Below are 18,210 nucleotides of genomic sequence, written 5' to 3' on the forward strand. Positions count from 1 at the left end.
CCTGCTGGAAATGCTATGGGATAGAAGAAACCACATCAATCTTAAATAGTCACACTGATTTTTTATTATACATTAAGTAATAAATGTTCTCAGGAAAATATCTGTCAAAAATATCTCCAAAAATTAAATATAAAACGTCCAAGACACAGGGCCATATTGAGGACCATCCAGGAAGGGAATGTGCGTGTTTTTGTAAATGACGTTGCCGATTCGGGTAGAATGGGTTTGTTCTCCGTTTTGCTTCTATTTTAATATCTTTATTTCTACAAGCTAATTTAACCAGTTTGATTACATCATCACTATCAATAATTAAAGTGTTTGTTTGACAATGGTCTTACCGATTTGGTTCGTTTCCGGGTCAAAGTATGCGTCGACAGTGGCCGGGGGCATTATCCACCTGTACAAAATATGATCGAACACTACTCACCGTTCCAAAGAATATGATATAAATGAAGCTCACTCTACACCAAAGACATAGGCAGCTGAACTAATGTATTGCTAACCGGATGTTATAGTCTATGTCCTTATGAGGTTCGATGCAATTTTAATGACAATCTGGCAGATGTACTACTCATACATGTAGCTTCATACTTGAATAATAAAAACCCAGCGGTTGATATTTCTTAACAATTCACATAAAAAATCAGTTAACTTTATAAACTTACTTTCGGAAAATCGTACATAAAAGGTCGACAGGGGATACTTAATCCTGCTAGGTACTTAATTCCACCTCTGATATATCCAGAAGTATGTGTTTGCGGTGCTCATAATTTTGTTTTCTTTATAGGAGTTATGGTATTGTTCACTGTTCGTTATCTTCACCTCTTCATGTACGTACATTCCATCCTTTCATACCTCTACATTAAGTCACCCTGACAAAATCACCATAGATTGAGGTGAAGATAACGAACAGTGATCAATCTCATAACTCCTACAAGCAATACAAAATAAATAGTTGGGCAAACACGGACCCCTGGACACACCAGAGGTGGGATCAGGTGCCTAGGAGAAGTAAGCATCCCCTGAGGCTAATATAAAGAATGAATGTCTTAAAATTCCCAAAATTACTAGATTGATTGATTTTATATTGTTTAACGACCCTCTTGAGAATTTTTCACTCATATGGAGACCTCACCATTGCCGGTGAAGGACTGCAAAATTTATTTCGATGCTCGGCGGTTACGGCCTTTGAGCAAGGAGGGATCTTTATCGCGCCACACATGTTGTGACACGGAACCTCGGTTTTTGCGGTCTCATTGGAAGGACCGCCCCATTTAGTTGCCTCTTACGACAAACAAGGGGTAATGGGGATTTATTCTAACCCGGATCCCCACGGGACTCCACATTACTAGAAAATGAATACAAATATTTGCATTCCTAAAAGTAAATGTGGTATTTTTCAAACATTGTGGAATCAAGTAAAAATCGTTTGCACGTAAAAGTTCACAAAATTGGTTTTTAAAAGAATTATTCATCGGCAAGACATGATAACCATTGTTAGATACTATCATCCAGACATACATATTTGGGGGGGGGGGGGGGCATCGGTTTACCAACTGCATCTCGACCAATCATATTATACATAAAAGTATTATATAAATTCGTTACAAATTTCAATTTCATTTTATGCACCGTCAATGCTTACTTCCTCAGTGTTACAACAATACTCAGTATTACTCACGCGTTTCTGTCCACGGGTTTAAGGAGCTCTTGGAGCTGTTCTTTAGTTCCAAGGATCAAGTAGGTACGCACGATGTCAAAATAAGTTTTCCCATCAAATTCGTACTAAAATGGATGGGAAGAATATGCAACCAACCCTTTTCTTGAAAAGGTCAACGCTTGTATCGATGATCTCGGAACAGCAAGAAATCCCGAACTTTTGATTGATTTCTTAATTCATCAAAGTTTATGTTTCTCCTCGTGTTTGATACAGGGATGCAGCACAAAATTCGTAGGGTCAAGTTTTTATTCAATTCAGTTGCGCTAGACATTACTTGAATTCAATCTTGAAATGATTGTTTTAATTGTTTTCAAAGGTTAGTTAACGTAATGTGTATCTACTTCACTAAAAGTATTTTCCAATGCTTTAAAATGCCATTGCACGTTTTCCAAAACTTTTCAGTGTCGTTCGCAACTAACATTCATAACAGGTACATGGTACAAGTATGCAAGGTCTCCATGAAACAGGGACATTAAATGCAGTTGAAATTGGTAATATGGCTTGGGGCATATCAAACATTTGTTATTCGTATTAAACACTTGTATCAAATGAATGTACTTACGTCTTTGTATCGCTCATTAAGGAGCGTGTCATTTTTCACTTCTGGTGGATATCCTATCTTCGGCTGCATTTGGTCTGCCTGTATCAAAGATAACCCATTAGCATAGGAGAAAATTGCAAGTTCTCAATTTACAAGTTTATTTAGCTTTGACAATATTAACCATTTGTTTAGCTTTGACAATGTTTATATCTTGTGTAGCTTTGACAATGATTACAATTTGTTTAGCTTTGAAAATAGTTACTCTTTATATAACTTTGATAATGATTACAATTTATTATCCGTGTTTGCCCAACTATCTATTTTGTATTGCTTGTAGGAGTTATGAGATTGATCACTGTTCGTTATTTTCACCTTGCATTTAGCTTTGACAATGTTTACCTTTTGCTTACCTTTCACAATGATTTCCATTTGTTTAGCTTTGATAATGATTACAATTTGTTTAGCTTTGAAAATGATTACAATTTATTTAGCTTTGACAAAGTATGCCATGAAAGGTGAAAATAACGACAATACATAATAGAGAGTTGGGCAAACACGGACCCCTGGACACACCAGAGGTGGCATAAGGTGCCTGGGAGGAGAAAGCATCCCCTGTCGACCGGTCACATCCGCCGTGAGCCCTATATCTTGATAAGATAAACGGAGTTATCCGTAGCCAAATTGAAGTCAAAGCAATTCGTTTAGCTTTGACAATAATTACCTTTTGTTTAGCTTTGACAATGTTTACCTTTTGTTTAGTTTTGACAATGTTTACCTTTCGTTTAGCTTTGATTTTAGTTTCTGTATCCATCCATTCATTGCTGTCTAACAAATCTTTCATGGCTGATCGCAGGTATTCTATCATTTCATCCGCCTAATGTCCAAATTGCAGAGAAGTGTGATAAAAAACCTTCGGTAAATAGCTTTTCATAATATCATTCATATACATATGTGATGAGCCACCAGAAAACCAGGCTTATTGAGTTTTTTCAACAAAATAAGATTTTAACATTTTTCCATAGGTAGGATATCAATAAATAAAATGTGAAATATTTCAGTGCAACTCCTTTTATTTAATGAGTTATGACGCTGCAAAGTAGACACCTTCCTTGCAAAAATTGCATCATTTTTATTTTTAAGGCAAATTAAAATAAATGTATTGATAAATGCACAATAAGGGATCAGAAAATAGTTAATTCTGCAATAAATGCATTACAATTATAAAAACAAATACCAATAACTGAGTATTAATTTCAGATTTATGCAACCTAAATAATCTGCTCATTAATTTTGGGAGAAAAGTGCAGAAAGGTCATGACAGCTTTAAAAAAAATTCAAGTTAAATACATGTATACTATAAATACTATAAAATATAATAAGAGTATCATATCAACTATTTCATTCAAAATGTTTTAATGATATACATGTACATGCATGTATAAATTGATATTCATGCATAGTTATTCAGTGACACACTAATAATTAACACTCGGGTGAGGTCAACTTCACTGGATACTTTCTTTTCCCCGATTCTATCTTGGTGCACGGTTTTGGACAGGACTGTAGACTGTCTGAAGTGTCCTTACAGTGTGGCCTAATCTCCTGGTACAGCTACCACTGTCCAGCTGCATCAAGGCCTTTTGGTGTAAGTAATGATGGCATGGTGGTGTTGTCTAAGAACAGCTGATTTCTCTTCATGATGCTGACAAGTTTTTCCTCAGAACTGTTGTATTCCTTCACAGACACAATTCCTGGCTTGCTTGCAAATATTTGGAAATGGTGGTACTTTGAAATGGTAATTTTTTAAAAAAGTTATCAAGATAAAAAGACCAATTATAAAATACCACAGGTCTCTCCTGGTCTTGTATCAGCTGGGGAATATTGTGACCATTCCTAGATGGTCTGCTCACAGATGACGCCACGTCATTAAGAGTCTCTGCTGTGGAATGTCTCCATTTCATTTTCCAGAGGCCGAAATGCCAATCTGGGCTAAATTTGGTGTGTCCTGCTTCCATCAAAGAGAATTCTATGTTGTGATGACGTCCTGTCATGACTCTCCACATACCATATCTATAAGACACATTAACAAAGACTTGAATACCATAGAATACAAACTTCATAGTCATTTTATAATACTGACTGGGATTTTGCAGAAATAACGAATATATTTGACATGCATCCTGCTAATTCACATCAAGTGAAATAAATCTGTAAATGTAATACCTGATCATTGTGTTGTTTTTGTTCTGCCCTGCGCAGTTGTCCATTTGTAAAATAACATTCTTTTCGCCATATCCCCAGTAGGTAAAGAAATGGTGTAGAAGACTGACTACAGCACCAGCTCCTTTTCCTACATCCTCAGCTTCATCAACCAGATAAAATCTCTGAACACCTGCAAGAATTTACAATATATTTTCTCTTTGAATGTGTGGTTTTTTTTTGGTTTTTTTTTAGAGAATTTGCAATAGTATATATAAACAGGACTCCAAATTATTGCAGTCTAATTAACATGTTTAATCACATTAACATGATTGATTTGAATTAATACCTGCTCCTTCCGCACACACACCAAATGCCTGGCACTTCCTTGGAGTTTTGAAGAAAAGAGGCCCTACTTCTTGAGCATGGTGTGGATAATGGACTTGTTGGGCATAATCACAACTGTAAGTCAGGGTACCATCAAAAGTACACACTTGTCCTAAAAATACATACATGTACACAAATTAACAAGTGTAAAAACGCCATTGAATTTTTATGTAGGAAATCAATGAAATGTTTGTTCATGAAAATACATCCAAGAATACTAGAGAGAAAATTGGTACTGATTTGAAATTATTTTGGCTGAATTTGTTTAATTGAAGTTGAGCTACATGTGTAATATACATGTAGTAATGTAAACCAATTTTAAAAGTATATTATATCTACCTTGTTCAATAAGATCCAGGCTATAATTCCGAAACAACTCCTTAGACCCAATGCACTTCTCCCTGTAGTATTCCCTCTGCCCCTTTGCCTTATCGAGGTGACAAGTGTACTCATCAAGCAAGATTTTCTTTTCCTCCTCTGACAGATTTCCAGCATTGCTGATGTTATGTACATATCTTTGGCATTTGGAACAAAGATCAGTAGCCGGTTTCATGATTAGGATGTGTGGGGTTTGTTCTAACCAGATTTTCTTAAATTCTGATAAACAGTTTCCTGCAAAAAAATAATAGAAACTCATTAATTAGAAACAATTACTTGTCACTTAATGCTTATCAATAACATGTCTCCTTTATTGTAGTTATCATGCTGCATGTTTATTTTCATGACTATTATCATTTTTTTTAAAAATGCATGATAACCAATATCAAAAATATAATATGGAAACAAGTATTCTGAGACTATACCAAATATGTTTGATTTCCCATCAATACATGCATGCTGTCAGCATTTCGCAAATTCTATGGTCGTTATAACGATCTAGTTCGTCAATACAACCTCGCATTGGGTCAAATGCTGTCTGACGTGTTTCATACCGATTGTTAAGCCGTTCTTGGCACACTGATTTTGACTGCGGATAACTCCGTTTACCTATCAGGATATGGGGCTCACGGCGGGTGTGACCGGTCAACAAGGGATGCTTACTCCTCCTAGGCACCTGATCCCACCTCTGGTGTGTCGAGGGGTCCGTGTTTGCCCAACTATCTATTTTGTATTGCTTGTAGGAGTTATGAGATTGATCACTGTTCGTTATCTTCACCTTGCATGTAAGAGGTACTGGTATTCATTTTGAATAAATTACAAATTAGAATGTAATTCATAAAATTCACATTTTGTGTAATATAGATTTCTAAGCTTCATTTTACAGGTACATTTATTGCATTTGGGAAAACTCACACACATAAATATATATATATATATATATATATATGTAAGTAAGTAATGCATATACATATTTATGTGTATGTATGTATGTGAACAATGAATACAAATACATAAAACTAAGTACACCATACAATTGTAAATGTACCTGTAATTCTGCGAAATCGCTGCCTGATTATAGAGTTCCCAGATGTCAGCTTTGGTCTTGTCAGAGGGAAGGAATAAAACAACTTTGTTTTCCTGGGTGGAGTAGTTGGATTGTCTGCCAGGCAAGGGAAGTCCATTCTTCATTGTGTATTCTTCGAGGAAATGACACACACGCTTCACATCTGTCACACTTAGTGCATGTTTTAGAAATTTTCCTGAATTTCCATGGACCCTGGGTTTGAGACAATCCTCAGCCAGAGATGCAGCAATATTGCTAAGTTTGAACTTCCCTATGCCATGACAAAACAGGAATGTGTCTCTACAAACCTGCAGCCCTGCAAAATAATATTTCTGTGCTACTCTTTCCCTCTCCTTAGTTTTCTGTTTCTTGCTCATTGACTGTGGTCAATACGTGTTTAATTTTCTGTGGGCAGCCAACTGAACTTTAACAGTCAAATCCAACTCTTCACTAGACATTTCCTGACATTGTTGTCTGTACTCCAACATTTGAGAGAAGTCTAACATTGAACTGCACGAAGAGCCATAAAGTTTACTGCACCCACAAGTTTTTGTTTTAAATCCATCAACACAACTGGCTTCATTTAAGTCAACAGTTCTGTGTTCTAGTTCTACACTATTTTCATTGTCATCCTCATTGTTACACTCTAAAACATTCACCATACCGCTTTCATCTTCCTCGTCCTCGGACGCTGATAGTGGGATGAACTGTGTTTGGTTAGCAAAGTACAAATCGTTAAAGCTGTATAGTCCGAATTACAATATTTTTTCCCATCTCGTAAAAACGCTATTAAATCATCGCACGTATGTAGTTATGAGACTGTATGACATATCATAAATTATTTAACCTGTTTTAACCCAAATAATTTGATTTTAAATCGATGTTTACAAATAACCGCGTCACTCTGCTATTTCAAGTGACAGTCACGTGACCAGTTCAAACTTTCAGATCATCGGTGGTCTTATCTGTGTAAAGCTGTGTATTTTGTTATAACAGTGCCGTACCATAAGTTTAATAGAAATAAAAATATCAAATAACTTAGTAATTCGTTGTTTTACGCTCTTTTAGCCTTAAAACTAGACAGTTGCGTATGAGTTAATACATTATGTTGGGATTCCCCTGACGCGCGTGGGTCTATTTATAGACGTCTATTATGGGGTGATTTATATATGTAGCCACTATATTTACTTTCTAAATAATATTTGCACTGTTTTCTTTTACATGCAGATGTTTTCAAGCATGTAATTAAGGGAAAGTTAATAACTTTATAAAGTAATTAATCTGCTTTAAAGTAATTATGTACAAAAATAATACATGAACATCGGGTCATACAGCTTTAACGCACGAAATTTCCTCAATAAAGTGTTCATCTTGATCACATAGTATTTCATCTGGCACTTCACTAACACTGCTTGACTGGCTCGTGGCAAATTTAGTGGATATAAACTACTTTTTTTCATCAAATACATCTAAAGGTTTGGTACGTCTGCAATTATTCAATTCGTTCCCGACTTGTTTACATTTGTTACTACTTTCGTTTTCATGCGATCGACAACTTCGAGCCCGACACAAACACTATATCAAATTAAATTTAAATATACACGTATGCACATTTATTTTACATTCACATCATGTTTTAGTTGTGTAAATAAATGACAGAATACATGTAGATGTCATGTCCAAAATCCACGGAACATGAAAGCTAGCTTCTGATAAGTAAGAGTCCGTTTTACGGCCTATAGGGCCTACCGATCTATGCAGTTTAAGACGTCATTTGTTTTCCTTTTCTTTCTTATTTCTTTTGAATTTCATCAAAATATATTTGAGATTTTTTAAAGATTATGCATTAGGAAAATAACTCAAAAGGGCAATCATATCGTTTTATTACCAAACAAATCGGAGAACAGTGTCAACATGATCAACAGCGTGATAAAAAACAACAAAAATAACGTGATATTTTACAATTATTTTAACGTCGTTTTCTCAATTATGACGTAAAACTCAACAAGCCTGGTTTTGTCGTGGTGGCTCTCATATATAGCATTCATATAGAGATATAACCAATGTAATCTTGATTTGATTTGACATGATGTTGAATTACATGTGCGACAATTTGTCCTGCATTCTCATCGTACATGTATTTTAAATCTTTAAAAGCACAACTTGATGAACAAAACATCAGACAGCAAAATGAAATACACAATAAAACGATGGTAACATACAAACGAAACCTACCCAGAAGTGTGTATTTGGGACAAAACGGCCCTTATTTTAAGCATACATTGTGTGGTAATTGAAGTTCGTTGTAATTCTTAGAACTTCACTAGTACTACTTTTTGCAGTTCGCAGTGTGCCCCAAAACTTTCCCCCTAATTATGGTCTGTATGTTAATGCTTAAAAGCATTTAGGGGCCAGATGTAAGTTTTGTTTAAATCAAACATGATTATGGTTTATAGCAAATACCATAAATATCGAAACTTGTTTGCTCTAAGAGTCCTAATTATGGATTATGGTAAGGACCAAATACAACTATCCTTGTTCAAAACCGTCTTGGTTATGGATTGTACTAAAGCCCAAATAGGACTTCCTATTTAACTTATTCAAAACCTTCCTGATCTTGGTTTGTAGTAAGGTGTGTCCAGGGGTCCGTGCTTGCCCAACTATCTAATTTGTATTGCTTGTAGGAGTTATGAGATTGATCACTGTTCGTTATCTTCACCTTGCATACAACCGACCTTGTTTAAAACACCCCCGATATGGATGGTATTAATGATGAAACTGTTCAAAACCTTCCCGATTATGGTTTGTAAGAATGACCTAACAGAACTTTCCTTATTTTAAATCTTCTTTATTAAGGTTTGTAGAAAGGACCAGGAAAAAATTCTGAATCATTGAAAGCAGTAAAGACCAGATAAAATCTTTCTTCGACTGCATTAGAATTGTAGCTGCATTAGAATTGTAGTCTTTCTTAATTATGGTTTGTATATAGAATCTTCCTTATTCTAAGCCTTATGATTTTGGTTTGTAGTGACTAATAAGGAACTTGACCTACCATATACTTAGCCTTGCTATCGAACATTTCTTCCAAGAATGGTTTCCCTATAGCCAGGCCGAGTCTCTCGTTGACATCACCTACACAAACTTTCCAGCGAGGAGGCTGTATTGCAGAGCCAGTCAAAGCCTACACGAATAAAGAAGGAACCCACAGACTAGGGTATTTATTACATTTAAAAAGAAAGATACAAATATATATAGACAGCAGTCAAGTGTACCTCTCTGTAATCGCCGTACGCATCTTGAACTCGTTGTGGCATTGCTCCTGACATCATTTTGAGAGTAAGCCAAATGACGTAATTCTGTACTGTTCTGAAATTTGAAAAGATGGGGAATGTAGTAATTCCCGTATGTTTTTAAAACGTTTGTACGTATTTGTGATGTTTTACATAGCTCTTCATTCAGAGAATAAAGTCCCCACAAACATATTGTCCCAAACCATCGAAAATCTGAACGCAAGAAAATGAGTTATTCTATAACACTATATCATCACTGTTAGTATTATGTAAAAGCTTGTATATTGACGTTATATATCGGATTTTGAAGCTGAACCTTTTTTCTTTTGTGTGGAGTTTATTCACTATTTCGTCTATATAACCAGGATTTCGATTGATGACAGGTGTGGACGCGTTCACAGTTATTTGTAGATCGTGTCGTCCCAACGTCGCACCAAAATATTGTAACCACTCAAACTAAAGAAGATATGAATAGTATGAAGAAAACTGAACACATTAATTCAATATAGCAGTATCATTTCCAGGGAATTTTCCCATGAAAATTAGGGATCTCATGTCGTTTTACTCACATTGGGATATTTGTTGTGGAGGTCTTCAATTGACATTTTGTTGTAAAGTTTTTCCTTGTCCCATCTATCGGCATACGATACAGTGGCCTGTAACATAGGATACAATTATTCTATCAAACCCGAAAGTACACTGTAAGCACTATTCACCGGAAGCTTGCCCGATGGGATAGTTCATGTCAAAGCATTTTACAGGCTGTGGATTGACAGTTACGTACGTTTGCTATATCTATCTCAAAGTCTACAAGTTTTTTCATGTCATGTGCTGCTGCTACAGAGTCTGCGCCGAAGATAATTGCCATTTCTGTGGCATATTTTTCATACGCCAACAGCTTGCTATCGTCTCTGCCCTTCAGAAAAAAGTCCTTGGTCGGTAACCCCAACGCAGGCTGGTCAATCTAGTCATTATGAATAATTATGTTACTTGAAAACCTGATAACGAAGATTGCCAGCTTTCACTACACTCGCGCAAGTGCACAGGATTATAATGATTATTTTGTTTCACTATGTGAAAGCTCGTCATTTACACGCGTTAGATTTTTGTTTAGGGTATACATGTATGTATTGATAGTTGAACTTTCGAATTTCAAACAAGAATAACTGGCGTTAAAAGATAAATTTGGACTTTTAAAATATTACTATTGATGAGCACTCACATAAAGGATGTTCCTTGATGGGTTTTTTGAGTCGGCAAGGACATGCATATCCATGAGAGGAGGACTATTGGTGTATTGCCTTATGGCTGTAAGAAGGTTGGTCAGATTAAAACTGTTTTCTTTCCAGTCCGTGTGCAACACCGGCCAGCCGCCAAGGTCCTGTATCATCTTCCGTGCAGATGTCAAGTTTTCTTTCTCGATTTCATCTTTGATAAAATATTTGATTCTATTGTTTTATTATAGCTTACATAACTACCTAACTGATATTTAAATTTACTTTCACTAGATTTATTGATGTTCCATTTCATGCACCCAAACGGTATAAAGTAACATTGTTGAGAAACTTTCACACCAAACCAGAAAAACATATTTACGCACGTTACATTTTGATATGAATGTAAATTTCATCTTGAAAATGTGATGTAAATTAAGAATTATAGTCCTGATTTTAATAGCACTGGTACAATAAAGAACTCTCATTGCTACGGTCTATAGCGCCATGGATAGATAAAATTTTATTGCACTTCACTTTTAGCAGGTGGCGTCACTATATAAGTGGGGGAAAAATCTTAAATGGGAAGTAAAACAATTTGCAAACAGATAAAATGTTTGATTTTTGACGACGTGTTAGCACCATATATAGATTCAAAGCCACATATTCCATCAATAGACAATTTTAGAGGGGTTTTGTTGTGATTTTGTCTCGCTATTTGAAGGTGAAAATAACGCAATCAGTTCCGCAAGCGATGATTGGAACAGAGTGAAAAAAATTTAACCAATGATGACACATGTTGTAAACTTTTCTGGCACCGTTTTTGAAAGATCCAGAGTTTGCTTGCAATTGTAGTGTTTTTTTCTTCCAATGTTACTGCTGAATAACCATTAGATCAATATTAACTTATTCATCATTCATTTACTCTCTGGAGTATTTCAAGGGATTTATTGATTACCAGACTTTAAAACATAATTAGTCTTATTTAATTATACATTATGTATCATTCAAACACACAGTTTATTATACGTAAAGTTTTCCACTGAAATGATCATATAATACATCTACATACTTATAACAGATTTTGCAAATAAACTCCGAAACGTTTCCTCCAAAGCTACTGCGTGCACGTTTAAAATTGTTTTATATGTGAGGTGAAGGCCGTAAGCTATGATGAAATCTTATTTGATTAGTAAATATCATGAAATTAATTAAAAACCTACTTTCGTTTTAGATAAACTACCCTGAAATAGCAAACATGAGAGAAAAGGGGTGCACACGCTTTGGCAGATCTAGGCCAGTTTACAACTTAAGATAATACGACGTGAAGTACGAGAAGCCGTTGTTTTTCGATGCTTGAATTTGATCTTACAGAAGAAATAAGTTTTGAATATTAGTAACTAATGCACGCAATATTTTAAAAATTGTTCTTAAATTCATTTCAATTTAAGATATTGTCCATGCAATTCATGTGCGCAACAATTCAGACACGCATTAAAAAGTCCTTCCTCTATGTAACATCATTTTATTGTGATTTCCGGGTTTCATCTGTTAGAATAAAGTAAATATTAAATATATGCATCACAATCCGTGTAGGATAAAATTGACATGGTTGATTCTCGGTTGAAATACAAGTGTGTGCAGCAATCATGTAAACCTCGTTTTCGAATATACGTCTGAAGAAAGACAGCGACTGTAACATGCTGATTTCGGTCAATCCACAGTTTTATGGCACTAATCAAGAGTACAATATCGCCGCACTTAAAAAAAACCTTCGTAATAAGTTGACTTCATCAGCTTGCTATACATGTAACTGTGTAGTATACATAATAGTAAATGTTCAGTGGTAAGCACGGATTTGAACATTATCTTTGCTGTATTGAGAGTGCGTAAACATGCGCTTAAATGTATATACTACGAGGCATGAAGTCCCTGACAATGGGTCTTCTTTTTATTCAACTTTGGTGAACATGTCCTTGTTCATTAAAACAGCATACTAATCAATGCATACATGTAGTTTGTAAAATGGTAGAAAAGAAAACTAAATTTTGCAGAATTTTTATATTCTTTCTTCCCAACCCTGGGAGAAAGCACCATGAAATTTGCAAAGTTGTTAACTAATTCCATGATACAGCGAAGAAATTTAAAATGGGTTGTTCACTCTCAGAGAAGAAAGTAAAAACTCGTGAAAATCAACACGCAACTAGTGACAGTCCTATTGATGCATAATCCTATTGATCACGACCATCCTTACGACAAATTAAAGACTAGTATTTTGATATCATAGACATGGTTTTTCAATATAAAAAAATGGAAAAAGGAGATATTGGTATCTTTTGAATAGTCATCTAAATTATTAATTCGTTAAACACCATTCTGATTTTACGTACAAGTACTCTGAAGTTGATATTTAAAAAATGCCGGAGTTCTTCATTCAAAATATCTTTGTAGTATTTGGTGATCAGGTCTTCCGACACTCTGTTGGAATTCCCATGTGCACGAATTGTGCTCTTTTATTAAATGACCTGTTGTTTTTTTTTTTTTAAAATAAAAATATTTTTACGAGATAGAATTTGCTCCAAAGCTTCTGCAAGAGAAGAGAAAATATCTTGCTGCGATATTTAGATATATCGAGGACGTTTTATCTATTAACAATGCTCACTTTCCATTCATATACATATAGGTCAATGTGAAAATTAAGGACGCCACCGAGTCTTCCACAGCGCTTCATACTTGGATATTTTTATTGAACATAGATGTTAACGGCAAACTACCAAATCTAATTTATGACAAACATGGTGGCTATAACGTCGTCATCGTTAACTTCCCTATCTATGCAGCAATATTCCATTGTAACCTGCATCGTTAACTTCCCTATCTATGCAGCAATATTCCATTGTAACCTGCATCGTTAACTTCCCTATCTATGCAGCAATATTCCATTGTAACCTGCATATGGTATGGGTGTCTCTCAACTGATTCGTTACGCAAGATCATGTTTAGCGCGTGATCATATTTTAAATCGAGGCAGGCAACTGACAAATACGCTGACGTTGCAGGTGTTTGTTTAAAGTCTACATTTCGCAAATTATATGGGTGTTATAACGATCTAATTTACGATTACAACCTGTTATTGGATCAAATGCTATCTGACTTGTTTCATACCAATTGTTAGACCGTTGTTTACACACCGATTTTTTTTTTGTACTACAGATTACGCCATTTGATATAGGACTCGTGGCGGATATGACCGGTCTACAAGGGATGGTTACTCCTCCTAAACACACGATTCCACCTCTGGTGTGTTTAAGAATCCCTTATGCCCTACTCGTAAGTTTATATTCTTTGTAAGATTTATAAAAATGATCACTGCTTGCTATCTTAACTTTATATAGCCCTGGCCTGAAACCTGAACCCATTTTCAAATAACCTTGAAATTTTGTTAGAAGTTACCGTGTAAACTATAACTATACTCCTAGTATAACTACTAAATTTTCAAGAGAAAAAAATGAAGGATTTCTAAAGATTTATTGCAATTCATGAGCTTGAAACTCTGAGTCTGACTCGTGGGTCATGAATACCACAATTCGAATTTAGTAAATTCTCAAATAAATTTCATTACAGACGCATGCTCGCTATATGAGGTTTCAGAATTTGACACATACTGTCACATGCACGTACGTGTATGGTTAAACCACATGCATTTCAACATACAAAGTTTGAATATAACAGAGAATAGGAAAGCTATCAAGGGATCAATACAACATTTTCAGAGATTGTTGCCCCTTCCCCATCCCATGAGACAGACAGACCAAAGCAACGCACCATAAAAATAGAATTCATCATACCCGAATTATAAAATGTAGCCATAATAGCAATTAGTTATGTGGCTTTGAGAAGAAAAATATAGTTAGAGACCTCGGTAACCTTTTAATGAATTACGAAACTCTGTACATGTCAAAATATGATAGACAACTGCACTTTTAAATACACTTTTATTTAAATAGTTGAAGATAAGATATTTTATATGACTCGTATTTATTTCACGTTCGTTTAGAATTAAAAGACAGTGAATGAATTTTTTGTTGTTGTTTTTTCTTTATTAGCAAATGGGACATGTGTAGAGTTTTATTAATGCTGAACTTCAATATCATACAAATATTCATGATTGTATCAAGAAATTAATTACTACAGCATTTGTTACATCAAATTCTTATCCGCTTTTCATTTAGTAAATGGTATTTCCTCGATGAGGGTTATGTGTGCGTAAGAGATATCTTATACTGAGTATTAACAAAGTTGAATTACTACCAATCAACAACGTTTTCATTAGGCTGTGCAGTTTTCTTTCTGATGTTTAAGTTTACTCGAACATAAAGGAAAAACAAATAGAAGAATGTCGGTTCAACATATGCATTTTCACACCATGCATATAACATGTCATTTCCTTACTCAAAAAATATTTATATCAATTCCCATTCTTTTAACAAACAACCTGTAAATCCACTTGGTATCAACACTTATTATTAACACGTTATATATGACCTACCTAAGTCCATGCACGATCTGTACAACTTTTTTGCTTTCAGAACTGCTTCAATGTCATCTGCGTCTGTCTTTTTCTCCAGTAAATCTGTCAATATACGTAAAACTTTACATTAGTAACCATCTATCGTTTGCTGAGTAATGAACAAATATGCTGAAGTATAATACAAACACAGACATGTGAAATTAAATCATAGGCGCCATTTGAGCAAACTAAAATTGTCATGAATTATAGCGGGGGAAAATGGGATAAATATATTGCTTTTCAGCATTCATTATACTACATGCATATTACTAGTACTGCTTGGTACTTGAATTGTGCTATACGAAGCAGTTTTATAGCACATAAAACTGCTTGGTATACACAATTACTTTGAGTATTGAAGTTCACGAAGTCGGCAATATTTTATGTCCTCAAACTGGTGTATACCCCTAACTTGTATACTCTTATTTCCGGAGTTTATGACCGCCGAGGTGGCCTAGAGGTTAAAGCGTTCGCCCCGCATCCGAAAGGCCGGGACAGACCTAAGTGACAGTTCTATCGATAGCCAAACGCTCGGCATCAGGTGTGAATGTCACGGGTCCTCGGAGATGACCTTAAAAATGGATGCCCCGTGTCACAGTAAGTGTGGCACACTAATAAAGAACCCTCACTGCTCAATGGCCGTAAGCGCCGAGCAAAGGCCTAAATTTGAAGCCCTTCACCGGTCTTGGTGACGTCTCCATATGAGTGAAAAATTCTCGAGCGAGACGTTAAGCAAGATACAATCAATCAATCAATCAGGAGTTTATTTATCAAAAATAATAAATTATTAATTCAATGAAAACAAATACCTGTCACTGTATATAGTTTTGAATTTAGATTAAAAAGATATCACAGAAGGAAGGAAATAGAAACATACATTTGAGCGTAATGGCTATGTCGTCTTCCAAATGGTAGAATACGCTGGTGATTGCCTTGTCTTCCGGAATCACATATTTTCGGCGCCATTGCCCGCATGCGTACTGGAAGAAATCATCGCACGGATCCGCTGAAGTATCTATGGAGTCTAGTAATATTGCAGCTGAAATGCAATGGGTAAATCTTGTGTAAAAATGCGAATATGAAATAGATTTGCAAATCTTAATTTTAAAAAAGTCTATATATCAATTTTCATTACCTGCCTGCACACATTCAGGTGAGTTACAGACTTCTATAAATGCAAAAACAAATGAAACATTAGAAAATACGCATGTTAATGAAAAGGGGAAACAACCGTTAAAAGTAAACCAAAGTCTTCTTGGCAGGGATATTCAGAGGTGAATGCAGGTTAACAGAAACGTTAACAAGAATCACTTCATGTCCAACACACCTCTCGTTAACGTGATGATGTTTGAATCGTTCATCATCGCCGCTGTCGTTGTCGGTTTAACGCTTGCTGTCGGGTGGATGTTTCTATTCCTCTGGTTGCTTGCCTCAGCTCCAGATTGTACTGACTGTTTATTATCGTCCTCGTCTTCTCTGGTGACGACCACAGCGAGGGCCACCGACACAGCTATGATGGCGATCAGAACCAGACCCAGGAGGTAGTAGAGACGCTGGGAGCCCGAGTTCTTCCTGGTATGTTTTATACTACAACGAAAACATACAGTGTATTTAAAAAAGGAATGGATATAAATGCTTACGTGGTATAAAATGAAATATTCAAATCAGATTAGTTTTATGAATGGACAAAAACGTGTATAACATGTGAGCACAATACTTGTTGTGATTGCGAGTATTAAAACCTTGCATATAGGATATTCGCAGAATACCAAAATCATGTTCCCAAGTCGCCGTTTTTCGAAGAGCTTATTCTCTCCCAAAATGGTCTTTGATGCTCTTAGATTTCTCGCATTTCGGCGCATAGGGTCATTTTCATAGATGGAATACATATTAATAAATGAAACCGAAACCAAATAAGAAGTCGCTGAAGTCTGATTACCCCGGAATCCGGGCCCCAGAGTGACCCGGGAATGAAATAGAATTAAAACCACTTTGACGAAGCCGTGGACTGGATTTTCCAGGAATATTACAGGTAATTAATAATGTCATTGTCTCACAAATATGACGTATCACATGATCAAGTATTCTCATTTCTCCTCATATCCCATCAGTAATTCAAATGTCGTTCTAAGTTATAGTGATTCCTTTCATTCACCAATTGAGTGACAAAAAGTGACAAATTGGATCTTCATTCTTCATGGCCTTGATACGTCATATGAACATATTTTTAATCTTTGATTTTATTCATTCATTAATCTGTTCATTTAACGCCATTCTGTGACCCAATTAAATGAAAAGGTCATTATAACGAACAGTGCATTTCAGAATTATGTTAAAATTTATTTCTCCTTCTGGCTACCAGCGAATCTGCAAAATGGTCATGAGTAAAAGTAAGTTTTTTTTATTACTTTGAAGTTTTAGCCCTACCATAGGGTTCCAGTGAGTGGAAACTCTTATATTCTGAATATAGAATTTACTGGAAGGGGCAGTTACACATGTACAAGATGACAAAACATTAATTTCGAAATTCGTTCCTGTAAATTATCCACAGAGAAATGGAAAGAATCACAATGTCCAGCAGAATTTAATGTAACCAAGCAGACTATTTGCCGGAAGACTTTTTGCCTCAAGTTGAAGAAAAATGTTCCATGAATAACGGTACTGTTAATATTGAAAGGAAAAGGTTTTACAGATCCGACCATTCATAATGGTGGTTGTTGGAAAAGAGAAGCAATTTAAGCATACATTCACTCTCAGAATCTGGAATTTGATATGTTGATTTACACGTCACTAACAGAAAGATGAGAAGGCCCAGGGGAGTGCTTAACATCTCAACAAGTTTGCG

The 18,210-nt window shown here is 35.5% G+C and overlaps 1 protein-coding gene and 1 pseudogene across 1 annotated transcript in view; both read right to left on the reverse strand.

The window, feature by feature from the left end:
- Window positions 1–18,210, reverse strand: part of LOC130046271 (neprilysin-1-like) — a 37,803-nt gene that overhangs the window by 10,633 nt on the left and 8,960 nt on the right. The window contains exons 2-16 of the mRNA XM_048894096.2: window positions 16,693–16,952; window positions 16,501–16,533; window positions 16,243–16,404; window positions 15,345–15,428; window positions 10,804–11,009; window positions 10,366–10,545; window positions 10,151–10,237; window positions 9,898–10,037; window positions 9,564–9,657; window positions 9,344–9,472; window positions 3,037–3,135; window positions 2,283–2,360; window positions 1,682–1,785; window positions 339–397; window positions 1–13 (exon numbers count right to left, since the gene is read on the reverse strand). The exon at window positions 1–13 is cut by the window's left edge and continues 39 nt beyond it. Coding sequence (XP_048750053.2) covers window positions 1–13; window positions 339–397; window positions 1,682–1,785; window positions 2,283–2,360; window positions 3,037–3,135; window positions 9,344–9,472; window positions 9,564–9,657; window positions 9,898–10,037; window positions 10,151–10,237; window positions 10,366–10,545; window positions 10,804–11,009; window positions 15,345–15,428; window positions 16,243–16,404; window positions 16,501–16,533; window positions 16,693–16,952 — 1,728 coding nt within the window. The remainder of the gene's footprint in view (window positions 14–338; window positions 398–1,681; window positions 1,786–2,282; window positions 2,361–3,036; window positions 3,136–9,343; window positions 9,473–9,563; window positions 9,658–9,897; window positions 10,038–10,150; window positions 10,238–10,365; window positions 10,546–10,803; window positions 11,010–15,344; window positions 15,429–16,242; window positions 16,405–16,500; window positions 16,534–16,692; window positions 16,953–18,210) is intronic.
- On the reverse strand, window positions 3,663–5,505 carry LOC125661955 (uncharacterized; annotated as a pseudogene).

The sequence above is a fragment of the Ostrea edulis genome, chromosome 1, assembly GCF_947568905.1.
Source record: "Ostrea edulis chromosome 1, xbOstEdul1.1, whole genome shotgun sequence".
Classification (NCBI taxonomy): domain Eukaryota; kingdom Metazoa; phylum Mollusca; class Bivalvia; order Ostreida; family Ostreidae; genus Ostrea; species Ostrea edulis.